The sequence below is a fragment of the Notamacropus eugenii genome, chromosome 2 (genome assembly GCF_028372415.1).
Source record: "Notamacropus eugenii isolate mMacEug1 chromosome 2, mMacEug1.pri_v2, whole genome shotgun sequence".
NCBI lineage: Eukaryota > Metazoa > Chordata > Mammalia > Diprotodontia > Macropodidae > Notamacropus > Notamacropus eugenii.
In genome coordinates this window covers 535,926,376-535,941,866 of record NC_092873.1, presented here as the reverse complement: position 1 = coordinate 535,941,866, position 15,491 = coordinate 535,926,376, and the positions used below count along the sequence as shown (strand labels likewise).

General features: G+C 44.3%; 1 protein-coding gene across 1 annotated transcript in view; it reads right to left on the bottom strand.

The window, feature by feature from the left end:
• Positions 1 to 482: 482 nt before the first annotated feature.
• Positions 483 to 15,491, bottom strand: part of TNNI3K (TNNI3 interacting kinase) — a 322,872-nt gene continuing 307,863 nt past the window's right edge. The window contains 2 exon segments of the mRNA XM_072638208.1: positions 483 to 683; positions 7,397 to 7,476. Of these exon segments, the coding sequence (XP_072494309.1) occupies positions 607 to 683; positions 7,397 to 7,476 (157 nt within the window). The 3' untranslated portion in view covers positions 483 to 606.

Sequence of the window (15,491 nt, the reverse complement as noted above, 5' to 3'; positions counted from 1 at the left end):
GTGCAGAGAGAAAGAGACAGAAACAAAGAGAGACAGAGGTAGAGAGAAAAAAGAGAGAAAGACAGAAAAACAGAGAGCCACACAGTGAGAGACAGAGAGAGGGAGAGAGTGAAAGAGACAGAGAAAGAGATAGGAACAAAGAGGTAGAGACAGAGAGACACACACAGAGGAGAGAGAGAGACAGAGAGAGAGAGAGATATGCAATATTCTGAAAACATAACAATTCTCAAAGCCTTGTTCCTCCACAATTCAGCTTAGAAATGAGCTTGCTAGCCTGACAACATGTGACCACTCTGGACGGCAGCACTGTCTCCAAATAATACTATGAAATAATGAATGTAGTGATTAACTTAGTGTTAGTTTACAAAATTAAAAATGATTTTTCAACCTCCATTTCCAGCTTCATTCTTTTGCATTTTAATATTTTCGACATAAATCCACAGTCCATTTTGTGGCTGAAAATGACACAGACTTGGTAAATAAGCAAAGCCATTTAATGTGATCTCTGGGGATAAATTCTCCCCCTGTAATTGGAAGCCTGGCTCCCTGGGAAGCTTGGGGTGGGCGGTCGGGAGCCAGTCTCTCCTCAGGTAGACTCCCTGCTGGTCAGCTGCTGTCCTCCATGCTACACCCGTGGTGGGGTGTCTGGAAGGTCATGGGGCTCATGGGGTCTGACACGTAGCCTGCAAAGAGAACCCAAGTTTAGCTGGAATTCATGACTCTGTTTACCTCCATCTCCCACTTTTCTTTTACAGCCCAGACTCGAGCCAATGATGACAAGAATGTAGTTTCCATGATAAGTAAGTTGTTTACTTGCCAGTTTCTTTCCAGCACGTCTGCAGAATTTGGTCAACAGCTGCTGGTGCGCCATTACCGAAGGAAAATTAAGCTTAAATGTTATCACTTAGGAAGTGAGCTTTGAAGGGAAATTGGAATGTTGAGAATTTGACTTTCAGCCATGTGCATAAATACTGCCCAAGAAGCCTTGGTACTTAACGTGTATATATTACATATTTATTTGGGATCACAGAATCATAGCTCCCAGGCAGAGAAGTTGTCTGGTCAAGCCCCCTCACTTTTCATAGAATCGGAGTGCATTTTCAGCACTCAGATTCTAACCCTAACCCCAAATGCGCTCACATTCGATTCTAAAACTGAGGCCCAGAGAGTTTAAGTGACTGGCCCACAGTTACCCAGACACTAAATGGTGGAGATGGGATTGGATGAAGGGTCCGGGTTCTGCATCACTCTCCTGCATCTTTGTTCCCTCATGGGAGAAGGGCCTCTCGCTCCTGTTTTTGTATCTCCTGAACTTAGCACAGTACCTGGCACACCACTGACATACAATAAATCCTTGCTGACTGATTGAGAGAGGATGGGATGATTTTCTTTCTTTCCTCTTACAAAATTTCTAAACTTAGCAATCATCAAAACCAGCCTTTGAACGAGATGAGATCATTAGTGATCAGAGTTGCCGTTTATGCTGCCCTTACCGTTCTCATTTGAGACTCCAAATAGCCTGCTTCCCAGTAGGTATTGCAAGTAATATTATAGAGGAGAAAATTGAAATTCAGAGAGGTTTTTGGTTTTGCTCAAGGTCACACAGCTAGGGTAGAATGTTTTTCTCCACGTCTTATAATTTGGAGTTGCCTGGGGTGATGAAGAGGTTCAGTGTGCTTTCCACAGTTAGTCCATCTGAAGTCATCAGAGGCAGAATTTGAACACAAATCTTCCTAATTTCACACCAAAGACTTCAATCCCTAAACCAGGCTGCTTTTTATTTTCTGCTTGGAGCATCTTTACCCCTCTGGAAGGTCCAGAACTCAGATTTATTCTGAACATCAGGGTCCATCGACTCCAAATCCTGCTTGTCCCTACTATATCCCCTGCAAATGGTTATTGAATCTCTCTTAAGAACCCCATTGAGGGATGGACCCCCATTGCTCTTTTGGACAGATCTCCAATACAGTACACTCTGACTATCCAAGCAGATTTCTCCCTGACCAAAAAAAAGAAAAGAAAAAAGAACTCACTTCTCAGGATGTTGAGAGCCCAGCCCACCCTGGGCAGAAGAACAATTGTTTATTAAAAATGGTGTTTCCCAAGCTGAGACGTGAATGCCAACAAACACCCTTCACCTCGTTGGTCAATAGTCATTGCTGCTTGGCTGCCCTTGTCCAGGACTGCCAGCTTTCCAAGTCCAACCCAGCCCCCTAAATTCTCAAGGCACATAGTAGTGTGCAGCTGGGTGAGAAGACTTAACTTCCATCAAGAGAAACCCCTGTCAAAATCATTGAGGCAGCTCATGACAACAGAGGCAGCTCCTGTGGACGCCTCTGTACGCTGGGCTCTTCTCTGCCTCCTTCACTTTCCTCTGAGGTGTGAGTTAAATGACAGACTTAGTCAGGCTGGGTGATGTGTGCACGTGTGTGTGTGTGTGTGTGTGTGTTTATGTATGTGTGTGTGTGTTTGTAAGGGTTTGTGTGTGAGGGTTTATGTGTGTAAGTGTGTGTGTGTAAGTGTGTGTGTGTGTGTGTTGTTAGGGGATGATGTGGAATGAAGAATGTATCCCCAAATATCAGAATCCATGGCTCTGGCTACAATGCTGGGCCTGGAGTCAGGAAGACTCGAGTTCAAGTTCAGCCTCATACATTAAAGGCTTTATGACCCAAAGCGAGTCACTTAACTACAGTCTTTCCTCGTTGTTCTGAAAATCAATGAGACAATTTACCCAGTGCTCTGCAAACCTCAGAGCGCTAGATGAGCGCTCCCTGTGATAAACAGCATCATATTTGTTCTGGCTTGGTAAAAACAAAGGGCACATTAGAAAAGTGGAAACAAGTGAAAGTGCGCCCCAGAGGCGGGTGCCCCCTTCCCCTTCCCCCTCCCCCTCTGCTCCCCTGCATCCCCACTGCTTGGAGCTCTCGGTTCTTTCCTGCCCAGAGCTGTGGAATCCCCGCAGGTCCGTTCGTTGTCCCATGGGATTCCAGCGGCAAACAGAGACTGGGCACGTGTCCAGAACAGAACAGGAGGGCCTTCTTTCTGTGCCAGGGGCCAAGCTCAGGGCGGGCACGGAAGCCAGAGCAGCACCGAAAGGTCCAATGGCAGGAGCCATGGAGCCATTGGGTGGCAGAAGGGGTGCCGGACGTCCGACCCGGGGCTGGCGGCGCGGCGGGCTCCATCCAGGATCAGGGGATGACAATTTTACCAATAACTTTAGGTGAGGGTTTAAGGTTTGCGCAGTGATTTACAGATGAGTCTGAAGGATGTTAAGTGGCTTGTCCAGGCTCACCCAGATAAAAAGGGTCTGGGGATGGAGATCGCTGCTCCACTTTGGACCTGGAAGCCCATCTGGACTTCATCGGCTTCATCCTCCTCATTGGACAGACGAGGAAACTGAAGTTCAGAAAAGCTAAGATCTGGCCTAGGTCCGCTGGGTAGTCTGTGTCAGAACTGAGGGGCAAACCCAGGTCCCTCGATGCCAAATCCAACACTTCCCCATCTACCTTCACTCTCTTGACCTTTAACTTTGGAAGGAAAGATTCGCAGGGGTCAGATCTAGAAGAGGGCCAAAGGTAAAGACCTTGGAAGTCCATCAGCAGAAGAGATGAGACACCTTGAGGGAGCCTCTGCAGGGAGTCCTCGAGCACTCAGCTGGCACACTAGACCTGGGTCAGGACTACCGGAGTTCAAACCCTGTCTCTGATACCTCTTAGTGGTGTGGTCCTGGACAATGTACTTCACCTCTCAGCCTCAGTTCCCTCATCTATAAAATGGGGGTAGTAATAGCCCCTACCTCCTTGGGTTGTTGTGAGGATAAAATAAGGTCATATTTGTAAAGTACTTTGCTACCTGAAACACTATGTAAGTGCTAGCGATTACTACTGCTACTAATGTTACTATTTTATTATTATTACCATTGGCATTATTATCACAGAGTTTCCACCCCTGGAAGCCTGTCACCCGGCCAGAGAGCTTCCTCTACCCCATGTTAGCTCATGGCGAGAAGGCACAGGGTGACGGCAGGGCTTACCCTAAAGGGAAGAATCCTGTATCAATTTCAAATGAGATAAAATTTTGTCCAGCACTTAGTACAGTACCTAGCACATAGTAGGCACTTAATGGTTTATTCCTTCCTTCTTCCACTCCTTTGCAGTAGAAAATATGCTGGCTTTGTAATTTCATTCCCTGTTCTTCCACAGAATATCTTATGACCTTAGACAAGAGACTTGTTCTCTCCAGGTCTCAGTTTCTCTAAACTGAAGAAGTAGAGTCCCTTCCAACTCTATGTCAATAAGCCTAATGGATGCTAAATAAGCACTTTGAGAATGCAAATGGAGCCTGGGGAACCATTTGTTGAGGATATTGTCAAGAGGATATCACTCAGTGTTCAGGTGTAGCAGCAAATATGTGGTTGGAGACCAACATCCTTCCAACCCTGGATCCTAAGATTTCTGATCTTGCTTGACCAGCTCTGGGAGTTTCTATTCCAGAGAAACACATCTCCTTTTCAAAACTTCCCAACGTTATCTGAGAGTATTATATAAAACATGCTGTAAATCTTAAAATGATCAGTTGGTGCCAATGATGATTTTCATAATAATCCTTTTTCCTCTTATCATGGCCACAGATGCCCTTTAGTCAAATGTCCCTATGGTAACAGAACTAGTTCATTTTGATCTTACTTCACTGTCCTTTGAAATCTGGCCACAAGTGATGCTTCTTTAAGAAACATAGATTTCAACTCCCCTTCAAAATGCAATACTTCTAGTCAGGGTGGACATTTCAAAGGATACTCCATATTTTATTACTGTATAGTCACATATATAAAAGTATGAGAAACTGAAATTACAGTTATATATAAAAATGAGATGACTTGATTCATGACTACAATTTCCATCTCCACCCCCCCTTCCCCCCAAATCTGTTACTGGACAACACAATTATGTGGTAAAGCTGCTGATAAATGGTGCTTGCCACTTGCCAGGCTAGAGTTGAAAGTGAAAATCATAAAAGCCCCTTTCTGTAGTGTTTTCAGGTATTGCACCCTCATCCATTCAACTCCTCAGAGCATTTTTCTAAATAGCTTCCTAACGCCTCAGGTAATGCTGAGTCTGTAGACTGAGCATATCGGTGAGGTCATCCAAATCACTTATATCGTCTTAAAAGCTGAAGGCTTCAGTTTAGGGCCTTTGGGGCAGATTTCTTATTCTATCAAGTAGATGTGTTAACCTCATTTAAAGTTTCTTAAATCCCTGAAAATGTACCTGCCTTAAGAAACAGAATCTGTTTAGATAACCCATTTTCCAGTTCCCCATATAGTCCAAAGAAGGCTTACAGAGGGGAGTGCATACAGCTTAGCCTTCTTGGGAACATGAATTCCCTGACTTAGGGGGAAGAATGGGTTGCTCTGACTGTCTTAGGAGACTCTCATCCTTCTGTCCACATGGTTTCCAATAACATGTCGTGGCATCCTTTTGAACAAGTGGAAAACTTGTTTCTGTGGGCATGGGGAAAAATCATTGTTGTCTGTGCCAACTCCACCCTTCCCAATTGCCTTCCACATGACTGCTGCCTTGTTGATGGTTGACGGTTGTGTTTACCTGTCTCTAACGTAGTTCTGGGCTGATGAATCACTCCAAATCATGTTGGTATGTGTATAGATATATCTTTAATCAATCAATGAATATTTTACTGAGAATCTAGTATGTGCCAAGTACTATGCTAGAAGCAGGGTATGCAAATAACAAGAGTGATCCTGATGGGTGAATAGCAGACAATCTAACTGGTAAGACATCAAAGACATATTCAAGGATATTCAGAATAAATATGCACAAATAAAGACAAAGTGGTTGAAGATGGTGGGTAGCAGCATGAGGGGGGATCAGGGCAAATTTTTATAGAAGGTGGGCCTTGAATTGGTCTTCCAACTGTTTTCTCCATGCCCTATACTCCTCCTCTTACCCTTCCTTCTTGGGTAGAATCAGGGTCATTGGGGGTGGTGAAGGGCCTGATGCAGAAAACTGTAGCCAAGAGCCCCACTGCAGTGTAATGGGCTACAGAAAGGTTTTCCTAAAACCACTGCAAGGTTTTCTTCTCTTTTGCTAAATCAACACCAATTCATTGAGCAGGTTTTCCTCACTGAAGTCACTGAGCAAAGACTGCATGATTCTTATTGGTATATGGATGGGCTGGACTAATGTCTACTGGGGGTTGTTCCAAATGTAAAATTCTGTAATTGTGTCCGATGAAAATCTAGGTACAAAGTGATTAGTAGAAGGAATCTTCAGAAAAATTCATTTGAGGGGCAGGGGAAACTCTGGAATGGTGTCTGAAGGGAGTGGGGAAGAAACCTCAACACTGGTGAACCTGGAAAGACTGCCACCATGTTTCTTTTAGGTAGAATGACAGAAATTTGTACATCATCAGAAGGTAGTCAAAAGAGCTGTGGTTTTAGAGAAAAAGGACTAGAGTGGGAATCTGGGCTATTTGACTTATTACTTATGCAAATTCTTTTAACCCACTTTGGCTCTCTCTGCCTCAGTTTGTCTATCTATGAAATGAAGGGTTGGGGTTTTTCACACAACAACACAGGCTTACAAGGAAAGTGAAATATGCTATACCCTTCTTTTGAGGCTGTCAAAGTACAAGACTTCTCTGGAGCAATTTTGCCTTGGTTTCTGACCATTAGAAATCTCACCAAAAAAGAACTGGTATCCAAAATGCTTGGTCCTTTAAAAGAAGAACTCAGAGCTGGAATCATTTCATTATTGGAAGAGTTTGTTGTTTATTTGTGGGATTAAAAATAAAATATGAAAGTCTTTTTGGATAAAAAACTTTTGAGGATAATAGCACCCCTAAATCTATGATCCTATGCCACTGATCCACTGTTGTCTGTGGTAGGAGATCCCTGGACATCTGCTTTCCATGGGCAGGGGAAGGTGAAGATGGATGAGAATTGGGAAAAGTTTCATCTGTAGTTCCACGTTTTAATCAATTAATCTTGCTAAGTTGGCTCAGGGATTTCTACGCTGTCATATAATTGCTATGAAAATAAAAATGTAATAAATTTTAAAAAATCATTATTTTAAATATTGGTGCCCAGTGACCATCCAACAAAAGGTAGTCTAGTCTCCACTTATGACAAAAAAGTGCCAGTTGCCCTACCCTACTTATGGTTCACAGTAGGGTTATTATCTTGGTAAATTTAATATGAATGTTTTTACCAATCTACAAATGATGGGGAGTGATGTCTAATATGTGATCACATTATGGGGGTATTTCAATGCTTTTTGTTAGTGGTTTTTAAATTTAAAATTTTTTAAATTCACTGTTTACTATGTGGTTATAAACCCTAAAGGGCAGTTTTTGCTTTTGAAGATGGTATACCACTTACCATTTTTATCAATCGGAGGGAGCCTAAAGTTCCTCCTCATTTCTTCCAGAGATGGCCCTTGAGCTAGGATCTGTCCAGGGCTGAAAAATTCAGAAAAGAAGTTCCACCAAACATTAGTTTGCATTTTCAGGACCATGTTTAGCTCATTTTGTGGGTGTGCCCCTGAAAGTTACTTTGAAAAAAACTCAAAAGAAAATGCTTTGTTTTTTGTAGGGCATCACAGACCTGCCTCCTGTTCCATGATCCTTGAGGGAACCACGTTTTTCTTTGGACAATCCTGTGCCTCCATTGGCGTAAGGAGCTCTCTGAGAACTCCCTCCATGGCAATAGCCCCTTCTCCAGACTCCTAGTCTTAGGCACCTGCCTGGTGGCATTGAGAGGGTGGTCCCACGGCTGATGTCAGGGGCTAGAACTGAATCCTGGCGCTCTCTGATTCCAAATGCAGTCCTCTTTCCCTGATGCTAGGCTGCCTCTGTCCCCAGAGGAAAACAATGAATAAAAATCAATAAAAACGATGGTTTGGAAGCAGGCTATTAAGGCTGTTCAGTGGACAGCGAATGACAAATGATGCCCAAGAACTGGGTGGTATTGCACACCTGGAGGGATTAGAATGTCATTCAATGGGGGATCAAACTCAATTTAGCCAGTCTTCACTGGCGACCTCGGCACTTTATCTCCTTAAAAAAATAAACTCTTTGAGTGGCGATTCTCATGAACAATGTGACTGTCTTCTAGAATAAATATTTAATCACCAGGGTGACTATCTGGTTTCCTGCAGTTAGTTCTTTCCAGAAACAAAGGCCCGCCACCAAGCTGTCTTGTGTCATTGCTGACTTTGGGCCTTGCCGGTGCGTTTAGCCTTCTCCCCCAGGGAAATTATGCAAAGGAAGAGCGAATAAGTGGGGTGGGTGGATGGTGCCCACAGCCTGTGAACCTCAGGACAAGGACAGAGAAGCAGATAGACAGCACTGCCTGCCCCTTCTGTTCACATTCCCCCGTTTCTAGGCTCACCAGCAGTGGGTAGCCGTTGTGCAAGCATCCAGAGGCCCTCTAGGACCTCCAGGTTCTCTGACGCTGGGGCCAGATGAGAACTGTGACTCCCAATGATGCAGCTGGAGCCTGGATTCCAATGAGGGCCACTGGGAACTGATGGCAGGTAAGGAAAGTCCCCAGCTTGGTGTTGTTTGTTGTTTTTGGGGGGAGGGGATGGGGAGAGCTAGAGTGGCCAGAACTTTGGAGGTCATCTAATCAAACCGCTTTCATTGGATAGATGGTAAAACTGAGGCCTAGACAGGAGATTTGGCAAACTAAGCACCTTCAGAAATAGCCAACAAGCATTTATCAACAAGATGGACACTGTCCTAGGCCCTGGGGACACAAAGGAACAATAGCGTGATTGTGTTTGTCCTTAGAGAGCTGTCCTTCTATTGGCTTGTCCCTAGAGTCGTTCCGGGTGGGGGATGTGTTGGAGCAACCTTTCTTTTGGGTTTACTGTGCCCGGAGTCATCAACTCTTTTTGGAAGTGGATTTTTTTTCTTTAAAATACATAGGAGGAATTAGCCTGTGTGCTCGATGGAGGATAACACGGTCTCACTTTATCCATCGGCATGCTTGCAGTGTTTAAGGTGGCTGAGAGAATCTCTCCCCTCATTGCATGAGGCTGGGAAGGGGCAGGTGCTGCCGCCATCTATGACTTCTTACAAACCTGAGATGTGGGAGCGGGGAGACTCTGAGAAGTGGGTACACGTGGAGAGTTTGAGCCAAAGATGAAAGGTGTCCTGATGCTCAACCTTGGCAGTTTGGTTCTGTCCAAGGAGCTGTTCCCCTGAACTGTACCAACTTCGAGGGTCATTTACAAAATTGGTTATCAATAATATCTCTGTACATGTGGAGCTATGCTTATAGACTTCAGTTCAAATCCAGCCTCAGACACGTACTAGCTGCGTGACTCTGGGCAGCTCACTTCACCTCCACCTACCTCAGTTTCCTCACCTTTAAAGTGGGGATAATACCAGCAGTTGCCTCCTAGGCTGTTGTGAAGATCAAATGAGCTAAGATTGGTGAAGCACTCAGGCCAGTGACCGGCACATAGTAGGCACTTAATAAATGCTTGTCCCCTTCCCCTATGGGGAAGACTGACTGAGCATTGGAGGATGCAGACTCATGGTCATCTAGTCCAGGGGGCAAACTCCAAAAGAAGCAGATCCCTGGTCAGCAGGTTGACTTAGGAAACCACCAATGAACATTATGTATGTCCTATTTCTATTTTGTTAAACATTTTCGAATTACATTTTAATCCCAGGAGTTTTGCATCTACATCTCCAGATTTCTAATCCTCCTCCTTTATATTGTAAATGAAGAGACTGAAGTCCTGAGAGGTCCACATATTGCTCTGGGATCGCAGATTTAGCTTGGTAGGTGGGAGAAGAATCAGGTCATCATCCACCTCCTTCATATTACAGATGAGGAAACTGAGGCTCCAAGAGACATATTTGGCCAAGGACATCAGATGAGTAAGTAGAAGAGCAGGAATTTAACCTAGGTCCTCTGTCTCCAAATGCAGCCACCTCCTCCACTGAACCCTCTGCCTGCTCTGACCAAGTACTGAAAAATAAAGAGGCCCATCCAAAACCAAATAAAATCTTACATCATAGTCACACTGTAAATTCAATAGCACAAGGAAACCATACAATAATAGTTAAAAAAAAAAATCAGTGAAACTCCTAGAAGAAAGTCCTTGAGAAAACAAAGAGGCTCCTTCCTTTAGGACTGTCCCCAGTTGGCTTCCCACCCACAGGCACGATGAGGTCATGGACCCTACAGGCCATCAGATCCAACAACCACATTTTACAGGTGAAAAAACTGAGTCTAAGGGAAGTGAGGAGACTTATCCAGTGCTTACAGGTAGCATCAAAAGGATTCTAACACAGGCCATCTGTCTCCAAATCCTATGCCCTTTTCACTGTGCCCACTCAGTTCAACTGCCTTCCATTGTAGTTAGGACACCAAGGTTTGCACTGTCACAGATCCAGGTGTGAACCCACCTCAAGACTTCAGATGGAGTGCTCCTTCTCCAGTCCCCTAATATTCTCATTCTCTCTGTCTCTCTGTCTCTCTCTCTCTGTCTGTCTCTCTGTCTCTCTCCTCTTTCCTTCTCTTCCCTTCTTCTATTCTATTGAAGTTGGATCACTTCCACCTGGTCAGTCCCAGATGCCATGGTCTCTGGCCTGGACTCATGCCTGTGGTCACTTCCTTACTATTCACCCTGCCTCCCATCTCCAATCTGCTCTCCCAGCATGGCCAAAGGAAACTTCCTCATTCACCAGGCTAAGCCTGTTTCTCTGATTCAAGGACCCACTTTTCCTACATCATCAAACTCTTTCATGAATTAATGCCCTCAGATCACTTTGACCTAACAGTTAGACATTCACATTTCTGATTCCAACTCCCTTTTAAGCCTTCTTTCATGCTCAGATCCCATGTTCTCTCCTTCAGCCAAACTGGACCACAGAGTGTTGCCCTATTGCACCCTGTGTTCTTGAGCATCCTTTCTGATTGCCCCTCGCCCTGTTCCTGGAACACATTTCCTCTCGATCTCTGCCTAGTGTAGTCCTTGCCTTCCTTCTGAGCCCAACACAGGTGCCTCAAGTTCCTCCATGAAGCCTTCCCTGATTTCCTAGCTTCCCTCCTCAGATTTTACTAGAGGACTTTGTATCTGTTTGGATCTCTTTGGATCTCTCCTCTGCCCTTATCCCTCTCCACCATGTAGAATACACAGCTCTTGTATGAGATTTGTCACCTCCTTGAAGACCAACACTGTGCTCCATCCTGGGGGCCCAGCACTGTGCCTTGACTGGGGTAGACCCTCAGTGAATGTCTCATTTCCTTTGGCTAGGTCAAGGATCATTTCAGGTAGCCAAGAGGTTGTTGATGCTGTCGGCCTTAACTCAGACCAAGTGGATTCTATTTATGGATCCCTGGAGTGGGAAGGCTCTCCAGTCCTCAGTCCACCTGTCCTCTAGGGATGGTCTTCTGCTTGAGGAGCACAGACACAGCAAATGTCAGTGGCAGGTAGGATTTGAACTCAGGCCCTCTAAGTCTATGAGCAGTGTCTTCCCTCCACAGAACACCAAGCTCTCTCCCCTTTGCTCTTGCTTACCTTGAGGAGGTGATAATCTACTTTCACACTCTTAGGCAGAGCAGATTATCTGGGGTTCTCTGGGTTCATCTCCCTTGCTCTCTCTGTGTGCCTCCCTATCAGTCACTAGTCAGTCTGTCAGATGTCAGTTTGTCAGGATGTCTGTCTATCTGTCTGTCAGCAGACCCATCTACCAATTGCCTGACAGTCAGTATTGTCAGTATGTCAGTTGTGAGTCAGTCTGTCTCGCTTTTCCTTTCTCTTTATGCTTCTCTATCTCCCTCTCTGCATCCATAAATACTCAGGGCTGCTCATCATGGTAATTTGTGGAGGCGTAAACAGCTTCTGCCTAGCTCATCTTCATTTAAATAGCAGTTGAAAGAGAATATTCTTCATGTTAGGCTGTAAATTAAGAGTTCCATGGCTCACTAAAGTGAGCAGGGGAAACACACAAGGAAAAACTTTCTGTTCCTTCCTTGACTTCATGTTCCATAAAATTTTATTCTTTTTCAAGCTCATGAAGGATGCCAAGCATAACCAAAGCCAGGTTTGGTCCCCCTGCCCTGTGAATGGTGTCACTGGAGTCAGACAATTGGATCCATTTGCAGAAGAATGATGGCTACCCTCTGTCTACTTAGTCCACAGGCTAAGTCATGGGCCAAGGGGAGTGGTGGTATCAAAGCAAGGTCTTGGGGCCCAGGAAATTCTCCCCCACTTTTCATAACAGGCTGTGACAACTTCAGGAGATGCTAAATTAGTGCTCTGAAACCAGTGTACCACTGCCACTACCCTTTAATACTAGTACTAGTACCACTGCCACCGCCATCACCATGACAATTGCTCCTACTGTTTCAGTCAGAACCTGTGAATTCACCAGTATGAGGAACTCCTGGCATGGAGACCATCTCCACCAATATAGATGCTCACTCCTGGGTGACATCTTTTAGAGTTTTATGGGGGCCCTGAGAGGTTTAATAACTTGGTCACCCATCTGGTGCATGTCAGAGGCAGGGCTTAAGCCCAAGGCTTCCTTATTTCAAGGCTAGCACATCCCCACTTTGCCCCATTGCCTCCCTACAAATAACAACAGACAAGACCAGTCACATAGAGTACTCCAAGGTTTTGGAGGCATTTTTGCTCCCAACAGGTATGTGAGGAAGGTGGGATCCAAATATTATTACAGATGTGAAAAGTGCACTGGAATTTAGAGGCGATCTGTAACATTATCAGCACAAAGTACTAGAGAACTTCAGGTGGAAGTTCCCCTTGAACCTCTAGTCCATGGATCCTAGAGAAACAGTGAGGCTCCAGGAGTCTTCATCACCTGCCCAAGATGGGAGAGAGGGAGGCTTTGAGTTCAGATCTTAACCACTCTAAGCTCAGAAGCCCTGAAGCTGCTGTCACGACATCTCTACCTCAACTGTAGAAACAGAAGAATTCCCAGTGTTCACTGCCTTGTTCTTGCTTCATCCTTTAAGAAAATAGCAGCCCTCCTTCTCCAGGGCTGGCCCCTTAACTCCGCTGCCTTCCCAATTCCTTTCTAAAACATTCAAATATCAACCTCCAACAGAGCTTTCTAACTGACTCTTTATGAGGCAAGCTTCCCTAACTTCAGGCCCAAGTGCTTTCTGAATCCTCCACATGAATTCATCTTCCTAAAGGTAATATCATGTCCCTGACTCTGTGGAGCAGAAAACCATTATGTTACTCTGTGATTAAAGTCTTCCAGCAAAATTTCTCATCCATGCAAATTGGTCCAATTAGTTTTCATGCAACTAAAAATGTATGAAAGCTATCTGGGCATGGAGAAGGTTCATCCGTTGGTTTTCGGTTGGGTCCGTTTTCTTTTTTTAATTGGCAGTAGGGCTTCACTGATGCCCAGCATCATCACACACAAATGTCTTATGGTGAGGCACATCTTTTGATCTCAGACTCTGGTAATGCTGCTGTTTAGCACGTGAATACACATTCTTCTTATTTGTTTCTGTTTCTATCGGTATTGTTTTTTGAACTTGCGCTGATGCCGTTTGTAGCTGACAACATCCTCTTCAGTCATCCTTTACGTCAAGAGAACTTTCCCTTGTCACAAAGAGAAAAAAATCCAGTACAACAGTTAAGTGAAACCAACTTGCCCATCAACAATGGTGGACAAAGTGCATGGCATTCTGCAGCCAGAATCTGCCATCATTCAGACTAAAGGAAGAAAATACATTTCTGCATTCCTTCTCCCCAAGTAAAGGCTGGGCATTAAAATAACACTGTGTTCCTTTTCATTTTATAAACACCAAATGTCTATGATGAGGCTGGATAGCCTATGAAATCTTACATCTCAACTTGGGAAGATTAGATCAAAGTTGGGAATCATTCTTTTCACTCCAAAGAAACAGCACAGATAGGGAGAGAGCTGCCCAGAATGGCTGTTTATTGGTACCAACAATTAATAATGGAGAAAGAGCAGTGAGAAGCCTAACGAAGTATCTAGGAAAGGGCCTCCATATTATTTTGTTCTGAAAGGGGAATTGATAACAAACCTAGGAAAAGCTATTAAAAATGTCTGGTCTGATGTTCTGGCATTCAGCTAGAAATAAACAGGCACATTTCAAATGGACTTATTGTATGTAATAAATGCATTTTGAAACCTTCAAGGGTTTTTCTGGGCAGCCCATCTTTCCTCTGATATAAACAGGAGCATCATGCATCCTTTTAGAGGTGGAGACCCGTCTGCCTCACCTTTTCAATGTCCTGCTTACATTCTGCTCTGAATTCCTCTATGAATAAACATTTCTTAATTTATCCAGGATGCTCATCATGTTTATTTATTCATGATTTCATTCTGGCTGCTAACAGAAGAATACTTTGTCTCTGTCACCGTTGCTGCCCCATAACATTCTAAATGAAAATGAATTTATAGCTCTCACCACAGTGAAAGAGCAGTAGTCAAAGAGTACCATGGAGCTAGAGGTTACTGTAAATTGCAGACTGCAGGAAATCAAACCCATTGCTTGTCTTTCAAAGGCAAACAGAGAAAGCATGGACCATATAATCATAGGATCAGCATGGAAGGAGACCCTAGTACATGCATGTAGAGCTGAAAGCTTCCTTAGGACTCCAAGGTGACTCAACGTGTCCATGTTCCTCATTTTCAGAATAGGAAACTGGAATTCTTGAAGGTCAAGTGATTTACCTAAGGTTACACAGAAAGTAAAGGGAAAAAAACTGGGATTTGAACCCAGGTCAACCTACCTCAACTTACCACTCTTTCCACTGCCTCAAACTAGACTAGGGACCTTTCTGTTTGAATATCAGCCAGGTAAGATTTCATCACTGGCTCTGAGAGGAAATTATAACTCTTCAAAAAGAAATCTTAGATAACTTAGAGTCAGTTGTATTAGCCTCTGCAGGAGATTCCTGCTATATGTCCTGAATGAAAGGAACTCTCTTTAAATTGGCAAAGTCCTTGCTACCTCTCCTTGGCCAGGTCATTCTTTTTCTCTAGGCTTCTAGTTGTGCTTCCTAGGATTTCACCTTGGAAGGCCTTTAGGGATTATCTCATCTAGGAGGAACTTCTCCCACCCAAGTCCCTTAAGTTATATGAGCAGGACCAGGACCTGAACCCATGCCCCCTGACTCCAAAGCACATGCTCCTTCCAAAGCACCAAGTTAGGATTGCTTGTATACAGATGAGTTCCCAGTTTGCATCTCTAGCTTGAATTTCTCATCTTTCCCGTAGCCACATAGTCTTCCCTTCTTGTTGTGTTGTGTGACTTTGGGCTAGTTGCTTCACCTCACTCTGGGCCTCAGTTTGTGTGCCTCTAAAATAAGAGAGTTGTACTTGATGCACACTAAGGCCGCTTCCATGTCTCAAGGTAAGATCACAAGAAATGGACACTTGAAACTTATCAGTTTAAAGTATTTTAAGAATCAGTGATTTTACAGATGAGATCTTGTCCATCAGTG